The sequence below is a fragment of the Pithys albifrons genome, chromosome 14, assembly GCF_047495875.1.
Source record: "Pithys albifrons albifrons isolate INPA30051 chromosome 14, PitAlb_v1, whole genome shotgun sequence".
In the NCBI taxonomy this organism is placed as follows: domain Eukaryota; kingdom Metazoa; phylum Chordata; class Aves; order Passeriformes; family Thamnophilidae; genus Pithys; species Pithys albifrons.
The window spans coordinates 6,159,005-6,176,233 of record NC_092471.1 but is presented as its reverse complement, the minus strand read 5'-3'; the positions used below and the strand labels follow the sequence as shown (position 1 = coordinate 6,176,233).

The window sequence follows — 17,229 nt, the reverse complement described above, 5'->3', positions numbered from 1 at the left end:
TTAGTAAATACAAGGCCATGTTGAGCCTGCAATCCAGCTCTGCTCAGCCATCAGCTCCCAGGACCACAGCCAGTGCTATACCCCATCAGGACAGGTTGCCTATGCAGAACATCTGCTGCCTCTACTTGTAGCCTGTACCAGGCAATCTCTCCTTCTTGAAGAGCATATCTCTATATCAAGCACTTGAAGTCATAAAGCACATAATTTATCATCTACACATCTCTTCCTAGTCATGACCTGAGAGTCAGCTTTGGGTTTATTCACTCTATGTAGGATGATGGAAACTGCACCCTCCTTTACAGTCACGCTCTTGTCCAACCCTCAAGTCAATGCAAAATGTCTCACTGCACTGGTACAAACAAATTTTCGATTTAGCTTAAAAAAAAAGTCTAATTCTATTTAAAAATCTCGGCTAAAACCAAGAATAACGAAGCAAACAGTTTCACATCACAAACTCCTCAAGAAGACAAGCAGGGTGCTAGGGAAGCCAGCTGAGCTTGCTGGGGGTTTAATTTAAAGCAGAATGAGATGTCACAAGTGAATATTAACCTTGTGTCATGGGAGCTTGATGACAGCCCCATGGAGCAGCCAGGGGAAGGATGGGGGGAATTGCAGCAGCATAACCACAGCAGGGAAGCAGAGCTGCTCCTGAGGAAAGCATCCCTTGCACAAAGCCACAAGACACCTGTGATCAGCAACATAGGGCCTTAGCAGAGCCCCAGTCCCTGCATTGTCCTTCCAGCCTTCCCAGTGGAGTCAACACTCTCCAAATTAAATATACAGCCCCCCAATACAATGGAGAGCATGTTAACACATAGTAAACAAAGTATCTGAATATAACAAAGTAACACAGTTCCACTATTTCAATGTAACTCTTAAACACAGAATTCGCAACTTCTTCTAATTTCTTAAAACCACTTGCCAACTTGTGACAAAGCAGAGGCCACCAGGTCCCTGCCAGTCCCTGTAGCCCTGGGGAAGCTCTCATGGGGAATCAACACCATGGGTTCTACTCCCAGAAGCCTTCAGCTCTGGGCTGCCCAGCACATACAAGTTTCTTAGTTCATCAGAAAACTCTATTTTCAAAAGAAATAAAAGTGCGCAGTAGTTTAAAAATCAGCTTTTTATTCTGACCAGGTTTCCCCTTTCATATAACAAAATGTCCCTGCCACAAGCTCACAGCCAGGGGAGGAGACCTGGCTGGCACCAGAAAGTGTTTTGCAAGGTTGAGCTTCAAATTATACAGTGAATTTCAAATGCCCACTAAGCGCAGAGGGAGGTAAGGGGGGAGAAGTGGTGTTAGACCAAGCTAAGGTTTTCTTAGAGTTAGGGCGTTGGATTTTAAAACAGGGAAGAGCAGGGAAGACATTTGTCACAGTCTATGGTCCACGGGCATTAGCAGGTGGCAGGGCTGCTAAAGCACCAGCAGACACTGTTCATACTCTGCTTACTTGTACTAATCCTCAACCCTCAGCTTACTTGCTTTGAAATCCCACAATGGCAGGTGCCAAAAATGCCAAATCCCCATCCCATGCCAGTTGCTCAGCATGGGCTCAGCCTGCCACAAACAGATGTTCCTAGAGTGCTTGGGATCTGGCTCTGCATCCTGGTTGTCCAAAGGGCTCATCACAGGCAGCTTGTCAGGCTGCAAACAAAACTCAGCCAGAGAAAAGGTGCTCTGAAAACAAATGTGCTAAGACAGCAAGGCCTGGGGTTAACTGCTCCTTTGGGCAGGTGTAAAAACCAAAAATTTAAACAACTAAAATAGCTGTACCTGGAGCAGGAACAACTGAATGGATCCTGTTGCACCAGAAGCAGGATCTGCTCAAATGAAGCAGCAGTTCTTCCTTCTCCCTGCTCCCCACCTGCATCTGCAGCATCCTTAATTAAAGAAGTGTTTTTACACCATGCCCAAACCTGGTTTGCTGTGCTGATTGCTCGTGCTACAGCCATCCTCAAACCTTCAGCAACTGATGCTTAAAGAAGATGGAAATTTCTCACAGCCCTGCAACCATGTCCCTGCACCTCCTGACACTGAGCCAGCAGCAGCCATCAGCATTCCCAGCAGCAACTACCATCACCAGCTCCCAAACATGGATAAGGCAGGAGCACACTCCCAGCCAGAAAATGCCACCACCATCCCAGCCTCATCACCACCACCCACAGAAGCAAACAGCACATCTTCTGAACCAGAAACTAGACCCAAAAATGGTTCCCTGACATACCTGCTGCATTATGGATGTGGGTCTCACCAACCTGTGCCCCAGGAGCGAGGTAGAGCCATTCATCTGTGCCACTGCAGCACCAAGGAGCTGAGACAGACTGACTCCAAGTCTGAAGTCCTGTCGTGTCCCTGGGCAGGACCTGGAGCCAGGAGTGCCTGGCGAGCATCCCTCCAGCACAGGGAGGAAGTGACAGCTTCCCCTGTCTGCACCGTTGGCAAGCAGTGGGAAGGACCAGAGGTAAGGTTTTGCCAAACACACAATACTGGCACAGAAATCTCAAAGTTCTGGTTAAAGCACTACTGGAAAAATATATACAAGTATTTACTGGCTATTCACTGTTAGCCTTAGAAAGCATGGAGTACAAGAAGCCCCAGAGCAGAGGAGAACCCAAATCCCAGGTGTGGTGTGTTGGCTGACCAACTCCTATTGAGTTATCACCACTATCTCCTAGGTGGGCTTTCACCCTCAACTCCCTTCAGTGTGAAGTATCTCCTACCAAGTTGACCATAACCCCACGGTAACATTAACACTGTAGCTTCACAGTGCATTCCAGCCCTCTGCGTGGCAGCAGAGAGAGAAGTCCTCACTGCCTGGTTTGACCAGGCTCCCACCACTCACAGCGTTTCGTTTCCCATTCTCTCAACCACCCCACGATATCACACCATCCCACACACCCCCACAAGAAGCTGGAAGGCTTCACACCATATCTCTCTATTCTCCACCTCTCAGAAAGTGAGTACACACCATAATCATGCGAGAGGTGTTGGCTCAGCTCAGCAATTAAAAGCTCTCGTTTGGACGAGCCCACCTCAGACCGCTTGCTGGGTCGCTAATAGATTGCTACATCTTAATAACAGCACTCAACAAGACTTAGTGGCAGATTTACGGAATAACTGCCAGACTTTGGGGAAAATTATAAAATACGCAGATTAGCAGGGAGAGGATTTAGATTACTTCTTCTGACTGCCTTTCATCAAAAATTTTGATTCTGATGAGAAAAAAAAATATTACTTGGATGCAATTCAAACAGCTGCCTTGTTGTCTGGCAGGGTTCTATAAAGCCAACAGTCCACAGCTCTGCAGTGAGCTGGTGCAGGCAAAAGCCAGAGTTTCTCCTGCTGTTTAGAGCCAAGCCTGCCAGAAGGATTATTCAAGAAAATAAACAATTGCGCTCCCCTCATACACACTTTATCACCTCCCTCAGCCTGAGGCATGGCATTTGCATGAGTACTGGGAGAACCAGAGCTATCCCTAAGATATTAGTGGTGTCAGACTGCAGGACAGAGCCAGCAGAATCCACGCTGCATCATCCCACTGAGCCTTGAGGGTGTGGGGATGCTGGTAGGTGACCCCAGCTCCATCTGCCGTACCATGTCCCTGCAACTCAGAAGAGCTCCCAGCAGCTGGCAGACACACAGCAGCACCCTGGGGACACTGTAGATACCAGGAATTGAGAGGAAGGAAGGAAGGAGGTATTTTTGAGCAGAGTCACCATCCTGTTCGCATCATCTAAGGACCAGCCTCAAAGATGTGGGTCTCCCTGCAATGTTTCAAGGGTCCATTCAGGGCTCCTGCTCCGCTCCCCCAGTGCCTAACCAAGTCCATTAGCAAGCCAATCTTTCAGCAGGGCATTCAAACCAGATTTCTCCTGAAGGGGCTCAGCTGGAAGACAACAGCCAAACACAAATCATAGGAGATAAAGATGAGGCTAGCCAGGCTATTCTGCCAGGAACATCCTTCAAGTTGGCAGCTCACTTTCCATCTTCGTTTTACCCTCAGGCAGGACCAGGTGCCCAGCTGCAGTAATAAATAACCACATCGTCACCACTGATGCAGGCACGCTCTGCTGCACAGGCAAAGGGCTGCTGCGGCAGCACAACCCTCCTCATGTCATGGAGAAATTTAGATACAGAACATGTTTCTGTCAAATACTTTGATGCAACTCAGCTTTCCCATACTCTCACCTTTTATAAAGCCCATATACTGCCAAAAGCAGCAGCTCTGAAAACAAGGCATTAGGGATAACAACTATTGCCTGAATTTATTTTGCATCTACATGCACAGGTATACCCATGGAAGGTCAGCAGAGGTTTGGCATTTCACTACAAACTTTTCTTTGAGGAGATAAGAACAGTTATGATTTGAAGGCATCAGACCAGGTCTAAAAATTCCCACAGATTCAACTAATAAATAACACAGCATCTTTTATGACTTGAAGCTGTTGAAACATTACATAGACAATGGAATTATATTTTCAGCCTACAATGCTATCCAAATTCTTCACCTGATTTTGGGCAATTCTTCTTTTGTGCCTCTTTCCCCTGCCCTTCTCCCACAGAGATGTCCTGCTTCTGCCCAACAGTTCCCACCTGCCTTGGGGAGAGGCTCCTTTTCACCCCCCTCCCCAGTTTCTTGGAATCCACCACAACACCATATACAGGACCTGGATGGCAACTGATAAAAAGTTGCAAACCTGGGTAAAAATTAGCAAGCCTGGATAAAAATTAATGGAGCTAGACTGAGTTCAGCTACAGAGGTGAACCCGTGTTCTGCAGCCACACTGACAAGGAGCCACTCTGAGTGGACTATTTCTAGAGCAGCTGAAAAACAGTGTTTAATTATATGCCCCATATGGAAAGCAAGTGTCTGTGCTACCTGCTGGCCCCATTTCCAGAAAAAAAACATAGTGGCAGAAGGAAAAAAACCACTACCATTTGATTTACTACAGTTTCAAAAAGCAGCTAAACCAGAACTAACTAATAAAAAAACCTCTCCTTTCATGTTTGCTGAAGATAACTTCAAGCCACAAAGTAAACACAAATAACTCATAGAAAACAGACCTAATAAAAACCACAGGCATTTAAAAAAAAAGTCATCTGCTGAAACCAAAGATAATTACATGGTACAAGTAAAAAGCTCAAACATTTGAATGAAATCACAGCTTATATTAAATATATGCAAAAGAAAGATTAAATCACATTATTTGGCTTCAATCTTATGAATAGTTTAAAGTCTAATTGCTCCTATATTGTTCCATTTATCAAAAAAGTAGTAGGGAAGACGACCTGATTTACAAAAAAAGCTTGCAAAAATAACACCACCTCCCAAAACAGCCTGTTCTAACTCCTGTTTCATTTAGCCCCAGAAGAACAAAGAAAAACACATGCACAACTTTAGAAAGCCTCCATAAAATTACTGTAACCCCTCCAAAACATCCATCAGCCGCAGGAAGTTGCTCACCACACCAGCCCCCCCATTGCCCCACTGATATATTTTTAATTGAAAATTTTTCTTGCCAATTCTTCTATGACTCTTTGTCTTTAGTCATTTCTATGCAGGAACAAGTGATGCTTTGAGAAAACCCTTAATAATTTAGCAGTTCAGACTATGCTTACCCACATCGACCACATATTTAGGCAGATGTCCTGATTTAGAGAAAGAACTCCATTGACTGGGATCAACCCCACCACCCTCCCTGTGCCTGAGGGAAAGGGTCAATAACATGGACAGACCTTGGAAAAAAACCAACAAACCAAAGTTATATTCAAAACATCAAGAGCTCATAGGTCCAAGAGAAAGGGCTGAAGGTGTGCACTGCTCCAAGTTCATTTCCCACTGGATGGGATTTTTGCTGCTCAACCCTAAGCAGAAAAGGGAAGGCTGGTACCTTGGGAAAGCAGGAAGCTGAAATTTAAACAAACATCTCTTCTCCTACACTGAGGCTGAGGTTCCTACGGATATTTCAACCAGACAAAACCTGACCACCAAGGAGTGACTGCTGGGATAAGCTGGGTCTAGCCAAGGCAAGGAGGCAGCAGGGCAGCATGAGAGCCCCCAGATCAACAGAACAAGCAACAGCAAAAGAGGTAAAAGGACCAATACCTGTTGTTTTTGTTTTTTTTTTTTAAATCACAGTCAATACATGATGAGGTTCAACACCCAGAACTCATCTCTGGTCCCTATTGGGGATGACAAAGTGGTAGATGATGTGCTCTAGCAGAGCACCATTGACCCAGATCACACCATCCTTAATGCAAGTTCAAGTACAACCAAGCAAGGGGCCCCAACTAGAGCCTGTTCCCATGTCCCCTCTGTCCCAGGATTGTTCTGCCTGGCCACATGGACTTGTAGGAAGGTCACTTTCATCAAGGACAATGGGCTGGGGAACAGCAGAGCCCAACTACGCTGCACTTCCTGGAAAAGCTGACTTAGCCAACAAAATCACTGATAAAAGCAGAGAGAGACATGCCAGGGTGGGGAGAACAGGGGAAAAAGCTACTTGAAAGATTTAATAAGGGTGGAGAGAGGAAATACAAGAATTTTTTTCCCAGATAATACATTTACAGGAGGGCCCAGCCCTATCCTGGACTTGGGGAGCGCCATGCACAGGGGTGACAGCTGAAAAGACCTTTTCTGGCATGGGTTTTGGTTTTCTTTGTCCTTCTGGAGACAGGCTGCCTCCAAACCACACAGTACTGCATCTTCCCAGAAAACATGCCAAAATGTCTGTAATCACTACTTCTGTTCAGCAGCACTTTGCTGAAAGTTCATGTATGATGAAGAAAGTCAAACCCAGATGGTATCGACTGGGCCAGTACTACTTCAGTGCTGCTGTTGCATGGAAAATCTGTTGCTCCTGTTCAAACATAACCACCGACCTTTGGAAGTTTTCAGTATCTCAATTCTTTTTTCCTCTACCCTGTTGGCAGCCAGGGTTATGAAACCATTGCTCATCTTGAAATACAGGCAGCAGATCTTTATTTTTGGCAGTCCAAAAGAAAAGTTTGACCAGCACGCTGCCGGCATATAAAATTCAGGCTCATAGGAACAATTCAGGCTTGAGAATAGAAAAAGGACTTTGAATAAGAGCCAAATGTTTTGCAGAGGTCACAAAGCAAATACAACGAGGTCTTCCTGTCTTCAAAACTCTTCCTCTCTCCTTTCCCCACCTCAAGCTGTGCACATATGTCTATTCATCGGCAGCTATTTTAGCAAAGGCAGCAAGCTCTCCAGAGCAGTGATTTGCCCTGGCAAAAATTGAAATAAGAGCAAAGTGGAAAAAACCCTCCAAGTTTGCAATTGTCAGTGCTTGCATCACCCTGCGGAGCTATAATTTGTTGGTTTTCCCGTTGTTTTCTTATCCTTTGAAAGTCTGAGATCTTCAGTTATGGAAACAAAAAAAGTCCCTAAATACTATGTTATGCATGAGCCAGACCTTACTCCGACCTCTGCCACCTACGAACATTTTGCCCCCTTTTAAGTTTTCCAGCATTTCAAAGCCAGGCTGCCAGCTGACTGGCAAGCAGCCCATTTCCCAGAGCAGTTTCCTCCCTTTCCCCTGGGAAGCAAGCCTGCCTGGCAGTCCACACTCTGGGGACAGAGCTGCAGACCCCCCTGCCAGGGTGTAACTCACCACAGCACCCAGAAGCCTGGGCTGGCAGCCAGGCCTGCCCAGGCACATCTCTCCAGACCAAGCTGTGCCCCAGGGAGCCTGTCCTGTCTCGAACACAACAGCTACCAGCAGGGATGGGAGGGCAGGTCCAGGCTGCAAGGGGCTCTCTGAGTCCTGCGCCAACATCACGGGGTGCCCTCAGTCCAAGGTCCCAGCCCCCCGCCACCATGCTTCTCACTCACATTAGTTCAGATTAAGTTTTTCAACTCCAAAAACATAAAAGCTGTGGTTTTCTAATGCTTGCCTTGCTGTACCTCAGGGAAAAGTTTCCACAGAAGCATCCTGAGATAAAAAGGAAAAGAGAGGGAGAAACCACCTACTTCATCCCCTGCTCCACAGCCAAAATCAGCTGCACATGCCACAGACCCCACTGGGAATATTTTCATCTCCAGATACCACAGAGACCAATAGATTCATTCCTGGGGCTGCAGGCATAGTCATACCAGGATACGGGATCAGTGCAATCCACCCAGTCACAGGAGAAATCCTCAACATGTGGCCTAGAACTGTTTATCTTCAGGAAATCCTTTGGCTCACATTCCCACCAGGCTGGGTAAGGCAGCTGCAGAGCAGCTCCTACAAAGCACAGGCTGCCCAGGGCTGAGTGAGGACCTGCCAAGCAATGCCAGCAGCACAGCAGCCTGGAATGGCAGCAGGAAGGAAATCTGCTTATCCACAGGGACATGGAGCTGAGGTTTGAGCTGGCCCTAGGATGCTGGGCTCGCAGTCAAGGGTGTCAGTGTGCTTCATCACAGCATCACCAGCTGCAGAAGTGAGGCCATCCCATGCTGAAAAACAGACCCTGTGCTGGAGAACAGGACAGCATCATGGGAGATGCCTCAGCCATTGCCATCCCATCCCATCAAAGGCTATCCCTAGCCAAGCACTGGGACAAGGGCGTTCCTACTCACAGTCATGCAAGACAAGCTCCTTCACCCAGGACTTCCTCTCTGTGTGACTGCTTCCCACTCTGCACTTACTGGAATGGGGCTTGTCAAGTGCAAAGTCCCACTTACATCCATTCAACTGCACTGAAAGAAACTACTCCTCGGAAATTATGTACTCCACAGTATTAATTTGGCTGGCACAAGGGCAACAGCCCTCTGGGCATTGCAGCTAATTTTACTGTGCTCCCTCCCTGAGCAAACAACAGAAGGTGAGCTGTAAGGATGAAGGAAAAAACAAAAAGAATAAAAACCTTCCACAACTCAGAGTGAACAAAAGTGGCATGCAAAACACCACCCTGAGCAAACAAAAAAATTATATTAATACTGCATTTTAAGCTTGGCTTTGCAGCTCCCTCAGTGTAGTCTAAGTTTCGACAGACAGCAGCTGCTTGGTTTTGTGCAAATGCTTGGGAGCAATTACATAGAAATCATAACAAAAGATGGCAGGGCTGTTTGCAAAGTGGAATTTTCCCCCTGCATTTAATTTCCCGGCAGTGAATTTGGGTGGGTTTTTTTATTTTTTCCCCTCTTAAGCCAATTGAGGCTCCAGCAATGGAGCACAGCATCACTGCAGTCAAGCAGTATTTAATTTGTATTACTGCTGAAGAGATCTTGGATTGCAATGCCAAAGAAGTGCTTCAAATTGTCTAGTCTTGCCTGTTGCGCATCATACTCAGCTTTTCTAGGTCCTTTACAGTACAAGAAAAATAGGATCCCTCTGTTTTGCAAATCAGTACATTTGCCATAATATTGCAAACAAATTGCATCTACCAAGTGACTGATGCCTCTGTTTCTCACTTTAGTAACCTTATAAAATCTTGTTAAGGTGCACAGCACACTAAGACTCGCAAGATGTAAAGACCCTTTGAAAATACATAGCAAGAAATTACCAAGCCCTCCACATATCACCCTACAGAAGCAAGGCTGGGCTACTTTCACCTATAGATCCTGCAAAATTCAGCTGAAAACAGAGCAAAAAGCCTGCAGCAAAGCATTACTCAGACAAGGCCACAAAGGAGGTTAGCAGGAATCATGTTCAAGTTGTGAAAAAAAATTAAAAGCCCGACTTGCTCTCAAAATACCCAGCTAGGACAAGCTCACAGGGGCTTACCCCTCCTTCTGCTGCAGAGGGAAAACAAAAAGCACTTTACAAACAGCCAGATCAAAAATAAATGCATTAAGCTTTCATTAAAGAGAACAGGACAAATGGCACTGAACTACAAGCACTATCAATTAGGACTGGATGACCAGAGCAGGTATACTTTTAAACTAAATAGGCTTCAGCTGTAAATCCATCCCAAACAATGTGACTAAGATTTTGGGAAACAGTCACTGGAGTCAGCAAGATGCAACAAGTGCCCACAAGAGTGGAAAAACTGGGAATTATGTGTGGAAGAGATTGCATAAGGAGCTAAACATCTTACAGATTGTTGGTTCTGCTCAGCATCCATGGCGGTGAGCACCCCTATGAGAGCACAAAAAACAAGGGAGGGGAGAAAAAGCAAACCCAAGGACTGCTTCGCTCCCAGCAGTGAGCCCCCAGCTGCCCTGCCCACCCCACTGCCTCATGTGCAGCTCAATATCCAAGGGCACTTTGCAGCTATCAAAGTGGTGCCCTGTGCTAACCACTTGCTGGCAGCTCCCTGGGTTTTGGCCAAGCCCAAGAAAGAGTCCATAAGCAAAAATAAATATACATATTTAATGCATCTCTATATATTGCTTATATGCATATTTAATGTGCATATATTGCATGCATGTATATTTAATGCACATATATATTAAAGTCACTGCAGCCTCTGGGCAAAACAGGCTTTTCCTGACCCAGCAGCTGTGCTGCTGCCAGGCAAGAGCCAGGTGAGGGCAGAGGCCGGAGGAGACCTTTTAAAACAAAAGTTTCACTGTTTCCCCAGGCTACAAGTTAGTAACCCCAACTTTAAACGAGCCTGCCATTTACTGTCATCCCCTGCAGCACAAAGGCAACACCAGCATCGCCCTCCTAGCAGAGCAGGGTGATGGCAACCCACGCAAAAGCTCCATGCACAAGTCTTGGAGTCAAGTTTATTGCAAAAAATCCAAAATACTAACTGCCCAAATCCAATGTTAACCAATTCAGGCAAACACAGTGAACAAGTCAGTGGTGGGATGCAGGATAAATCAAAGCAATTCAGCAAGATGCAGCATGATGGTTACACTGAAAGCAGTCAGGGCTGCTGGGTGGTCATGGAGCCAGTCTGTGGAAAGGGTGCAGGCAGTCACAGGAGAGCAACACACAGGAAAGAAACACAATGATTTTAAAATAATAGAAATGGCTTACAATCATCAGAAACATGAGCATCAGAGTCCTTATTACCTATTTCCAATGAGTAGGACACACTTTCTGACTGGCACAGTATCCCTCAAGGCAGGTCTGAGGACAGTCCACTTCACCATGTCCTTCATACTGTGCTCACTGCTAACAACAACCCAGCAGTGTGAGGCTCCTGAGTGACAGCAAATAATCACCACTGGGCAAAAAATCAGACAGAGTCCAACACACCAAGCTGTTGGGGACCAGCCCTGCCGGCAGTCCAGTGCCTGCACAGTCCCCACAAGTTAGAGAAAACATCTTCAGGCAAACAGTGGAAAACACTAAAAATAAAAAACCCTGAATTTCAATATTGCTCGGTAATTAAAGTTGAAAAAAAACCTGTCTACTTGCAAGAGATGAGGGAGCTGCTGGGGCAAAGCTGCAGGAGACACACTCCAGGTTCTCCTGGCTCCTATGCAGCAGCACCTGTGGGGCTCCAAGCCCAGGTCTGGATGCAGGTCCACTGCCTGGAGCGGGCACAGGCAGGTAAAGCACACAACAGCCAGTGCACTGCACAAGCAAAAGCTGCTTGAGAAAAACCAGCACATCCTTCCCAACACCAGAGGTGAGCAGCGAGAAGATTTCAGTCTAAATGCAGAGGTATTTTCTAAGATCACCTCAGGATCTGTCTGGCACAGGGCAAGAGCTGCTGCCCTCTCCCCTCGGCGGGCTCAGCAGGGGACAGTTTTGGGCAGAAAGCCACCAGAGGGACTGGCTGAGCAGTGCAGGAAAACCTCTGCACTGCCCTCCAGCCTCAGCACCCATCTGCTACACACAACTTAATACAGGAAACTCCCTTGAAAAATCCCCTGAGCAAACATTTTCAGGGAAAAACAAATGGGTTAACAGCACACTCAGTGACCCTCTGTTCACGTTTCTTGGAAAACTACCCCTTCCCAGGCACCCCAGCAAGGCTGGGCAGCAACTCCCTGAGCCCTGCGATCTCCAGCAGGTAGATCTCAGCCACAGGGATGTTCTCTCACTTGGTCATCCTGACATTTTCTCAGCAAGGATAGCAGGTTCAAGTGTTCCAAGGGGACACAGTCCCACATCTCAAGGAATTAGCAGCCAAAGCCTATTTGTCTGCTGCACACCTTGGATAAGAGACACAAGCATCGTGCCACGGGAGGAAGATGCTCACAGGGACCCAACCTGCACTGCTAAAAACATGATCATTGGCAGACAAAAATGAATTTGACTGTGAAGGTCTTTGAGTCAGAACTTAAAGACATCCTGAGTACTTTCCACCAGCTTTGCTTTTAACTAACATTTTAGAAAATAAATCTCTCCAGTAGAGTGAGACAGTTACAGCCAGAAAATGGCAGTTTTAATCAGAAAGGAATAGCATAAACTAAAGGCAACAGGATGAAATTAAAGACAAGGCTGAAAAGCTTGCTATTAATAATGGTCTGTTAGCTTTTACAACTTTTAATGTTAAAAGCAAATTGCTATGCCTTCAGCTGCAATCCCAGTCAGCTCAGCTCTGAACCTTCCCTGCACAGCCCAGACAATCATCATTATTCTCAGCGAAATACCAGCTGGGGACAAAAATGGTATTGAGTGAAGAATAAAACACAGCCCAGACACATGTAATTCTCTACAAAAAAGTTTCTTCACACCACAGGTTTAAATGGAGGCAACACTTATGATTAATGTTTGACCGGTGCTTTCCAGGCCCTCCTTACAGTGATTTCTAACTTCTCCAAACTTTAACTGCACACATAAATGCTTCCATGCAGCTGTTTATCCCAGGCTGAGTTTTTCTGTTTGATTTTTATTATTTTTAGCCAAATGGTTGAGCTATTTCAGGAAATAAGTTTACAGTTAGGAGACATTAAAGACGAAACAGTTACAGACATCTGAAACTCCTGTGTCCCCACATTTCACAGAATTCGAGAAACTCCCATGTCCCCATTTTCCAGGGTAGGGGCATCAATTAGGAACTGCAGCCCCAAGAAAGAGCCTTTTGCAGCTCTTTGAGCCTCCCGTTTTCTCTGTGGTGAAGCATGGGCTGCCCTGTGGCTGCTACAGGGGAACTGGCCCCAAGTGCATGAAACACTGTTATGTCAAATACACCCTAAAAAACTAAATTCCAGCAACTTTCATGAAAAATTCAAGTCGTTTCATTAAAATCCACACTCTTTTGAAGCGTGGGATTTCTCCGAGCAGAACTGCCATCTCGTGTCACAGAAACACCCCAGACCCAACCTTTGCTGCTTGCAGGTTTTTGTCACATTAATGAAAGCAAAACACTTCTTGCAGAAGTTGTCAGAGGTACAAGGTATCTGACATGCAGTCTTACTCAAAAAGCACTAACAAGGCTTAATTTAGGGAAAAAAAGGCAATTATCAAGGCTACCAACTCCTATCTATGGTCTCCTTTGTTATTAGAATAGGAACTGCAATCACACACTAATGTTTGGTTCACAGTCTCTGAAAAATAAATCAAGTGTGAAACAAAACCACAAATGTGCTCCATGTCCCAAAATAGACATTATTACACATTTGCTGCAAAAACTGTAGACAGGAGTGTAAATCAGCATCCTCCACCTCAGACTCAAGACGTCTTCCACAAGCCATACTCCAGCATCCTCCCAGGCTGGGCAGGGGCTGGGTGAGTAGCAGTCAACAGTGGTCAGTTCCCACACTGCCCAGCGAACCCCAGGAGCTCTTCCCACCCATCCCTGCCCCTTCTCATGTATTCCTCTTCATGGCCAATGGGAATTTCTTTTCCCCCCACTAAAAAGTGACTTTAGGCCATTTCTCATTTTCTGTCACTTGAATAGGACTCAATGGGGGTATTTTCTTGCAGAGCACCAGGTAGGACCTGTCCCACTGCTGGCAGCTGCAGATCCCAGAGGGCCAGCAAGGGAACATCACTCCAGCCTACAACAAGGCAAAGGCACTGAGTCACGATGCAGGTCCAGCCCAGGGACAAGCACTGCGTGCCGGCCTAAGAGGCACCTTCTTTCCCCAACATCAAGTAAACATTCTTGAGAACCTGCGGCTTGTGATGAGCCCAGCGTTTTGCTAAACACCAGGGATTTACCAGGGTACAAGCTGCAAAGAGGATCAGGCCCCAAGGTATTTAATTAAAAGGGAATAACACAACTAAGGTCCTGTTGTTAAGACACTGCACAAACACACAAACAGAAGAATTTTGCTCCCAATTACAGACTGTTTGTTTTCTTACTTATTCTGTGTTCTGAACAGAATAGGGAAATACCACAGCAAGGAACTGCACTGACTGCAGAGGCTCCCAGGAGGAAGCACTGTGACAGGGAAATATCAGTCCATGAATTCAGTCAGCACCAGGCACCCCAAAAGGAGCGGGAGCACCCTGGGGTCTTTCTCTGTCCCCTGCAGCCTTCTTGCACCATGAGCAGGGTGACAGCTCCCAGGGCTCGCTTCCAGACCAGCCTTAAATAAAAGCAAATGGAGGGGAAAACTGAAATAATGAGGGCATCAGTAACTTTTCTTTCTGCATTTTTTACTTAGTTCTTACAACAACCCGAATCAGTCCCAGCCCCGCACCACTGGCAGAGCTGTGGTGCAGAGCTGTGGCCTGAAGGTACAGCTGTCTGCAGGGTTCAGGAGAGTAATAAATGAGAAAAAGCATATTGTCTTTGATGGACAAAACAGGGACCAGTACTTCCCAGTGAGTCTGAAAGGGGACAGCACTTGCCCCAGTCCTGCAAGGATCCCAGCATAGAAGACTGATCCAAACCCTCCTCAGGCCACCACCACACTTCCCCACTCTACTCCCGCATCCTCCTTGCAACAGCTGTACAAACAGCATGAGACTAAAAATAAGATTCTAATGCTAGAATCCGTTTCCAAAACAGAATTGAAGTTATATTTCAAGTTGACAGCATCTCCTAGAAGTGGATTAACCACGGCGATCCAATCCCACCTCCCCGCAGCGATCCCAGCCCCTCTATTCTTTTGGCAAGGATTATTTCAGTGGTGCAAATTGAAGTTAAGAATCCAATTTGTTTCTGTAGAGCATCAGTCTGTATCCCCGAGTAGCAAGGCAGACCCAAATACACCACTCTACTCTTCTTGCTCTTTTAGCCATCCCATTTCACACCCTGTCCAGAATCAGAGTTTACGGGAGGGAGAAACAGAGCCACTAACAATCATGTTGATAGGGTAAGGCACATCCATCGTGCCTAAGCTGTGCAATACAGCTGAAAACAGGATTTTTAGTATCTGTTGGTATTTATGAGCCTCTGGCAGAGACCACGAAGTGGTGAGGTTACAACATTTGTCTGAGAACCCCTATGGGATCTTAAGTGTCAGAAAATCTGCAGCCTTCAATAACTGCAGTGAATTTTCTGCAATGCTACTGCCAGATGAGCATCTCTTGTAGTACAGTGCTACCCACCCAGGACCAAGACAGCAGTTTGGGGCAGCTCCACGGAGATTGCCATGGGTTGTCCTCTCCTCCCATGCAGCAGGAGAGAGAGGGGACCAATCCAAACCTCCCAGGGCACCCTGCAGGGCTAGGGACGGGGCAGAGCTGCAACAGCACAGCAGGAACCAAAGGCTGATATGGCCACTTGTACCAGCTTGATAACAAACAGCTCGTTGCTACTCAAATGCTGCTTACAAAGCTTGGAGGTGGAAAAACTGTCTAAAACCCCACACTAGCACTGCAGATGCCCTGGCACGCTATTCTGGACCCTGAGCAAAGCTGTTCGTCTAGCCAGAAATCTAACCTTCCAAACAGGAGCTGCAACAGTTCAGCTCTGCACAAAGCATTTAGTGATAGCTGGGTTCAGTGTTCAGGTCTGTTTTTTCTCTGTCCCAAAGGACAGCACACCCAAGCACTGATGCATGTCCACTCCCCATGTCGAGGGACTGCAGGGGTCACACCTCACATGTAAGGAGGGTGCTGGATCCAAAGCCTAGTCAGGCACCTCTGTCAGTATCTGCCTGGGGGAAGCAGCCACCTAAAAAAGCTTTTATCTGAACTCAGCGGAGATGCTTCAAACCCCAAACGCCACCCAATATGTCTGAGGAAAAGCCTCCCACAAGGGTGGGGTAGGAAGCACATAACTTAGGGCAGAGCTAAACTCCTAAGTCATCAAACCAGAAAGTCAGGGCATTGAGTTTAGATCTGATATATTTGCCCCCGAGCCTGCAAAACAATGTTGTGGTAGGTGTATTCTCCACAGGGCTAACCCAGAGCCTGCAACAGAAACACAACCCACAAATGGGAAAATCAACCGGTTTCCCCCCATAAGCACTGCAAAGCTACTTCCAGACTTAAAAAGGAGATTTAGCGTCCCTTGTGCTGCAAATCTGGGAAATCTGGCACACACAGCAGCTCGCTCAAAACCAAAACCGAATGAGAGTGCATCTCCCAGCGGCTTCGGCCTTGCAGGCAGAGCCCATTATCCCGGCAGGTAACCGGGTGGTGCCTCAGGAAGCAGCTCCGGAGCCTCACAGGGCGTTTGGGCTGTGCTAACACCACACACCACTGCCCACTGCCTGAACTCCAGGAACTTTGCTAACTACGCACTGCGCAATCAATGGCACTGCTGAATAAACAGCAGCGACTGGAATGATGTTAAAACACTGGGTTTGCCACATTTGCTGTGGAAAAGGAAAAAGAGTTATTACAGAGTTCAGGCCAAGCAATGAGGTCACGGTGAAATCTTCAAGTAGCTTATGTGGCACCGGGAAGGGTTCGGGATGGCTTTGGGGGCAGGAAGCGGGCGGAGCAGCGGCGGGGGCAGCGCTCCTGCATCCCGCCCGGGGAAGCACCACGCGGTTTGGGGTGCACGCTGCCAGGGCGGGGAAGTGCCCTCCGCTGGGTTTTTTGGGGGGAAAAACCCAAGATTTGGGCTCTGGCAGCAAAGGCAACTTCTCCGGCACTTGCAGGGACGGACGAACAGACGGTGGAAAGGGGCGCGGGCCGGGGCCCCGAGGCGCGGGCGGACCGCGCCGGGAGGTGGATGCGCCGCCCACGCCCCCGGAAAAACAAACCAAACACAAAGCAAAAAATAATAACAATGAACTTTTCCCCCGCCCGCCGCCCCGGCCCCGCACTCACCAGGCGACTGAGGCTGCGGCGGAGCATCGCGGCGGCGCCCGGCCCCGCCGCGCTCACCGCCGCATCGCCCGGCCCGGCTCAGCTCGGCTCAGCTCCTATTCCAGCCGCGGGCCGCGCCGCCGGCCCCGCTCCATCGCGCCCGGCCCCGCCGCCCGGCCCGGCCGCACCGCCCCAGCCCCGCTTTGTCCGCCGCGCCCC

General features: G+C 47.5%; 1 protein-coding gene across 4 annotated transcripts in view; it reads right to left on the bottom strand.

Annotated features, from left to right (window-relative positions):
• The window catches only part of ATP11C (ATPase phospholipid transporting 11C), a 56,798-nt gene extending 39,569 nt beyond the window's left edge, over positions 1-17,229 (bottom strand). For 3 of the 4 annotated variants that reach the window (XM_071569662.1, XM_071569665.1, XM_071569664.1), the window contains exon 1: positions 17,032-17,229. In XM_071569662.1, the coding sequence (XP_071425763.1) occupies positions 17,032-17,058 (27 nt within the window). In that variant the 5' untranslated portion in view covers positions 17,059-17,229. Of the gene's footprint in view, positions 1-5,620; positions 5,704-17,031 lie in introns of those variants that run through there. The other variant, XM_071569663.1, reaches the window with a different exon arrangement.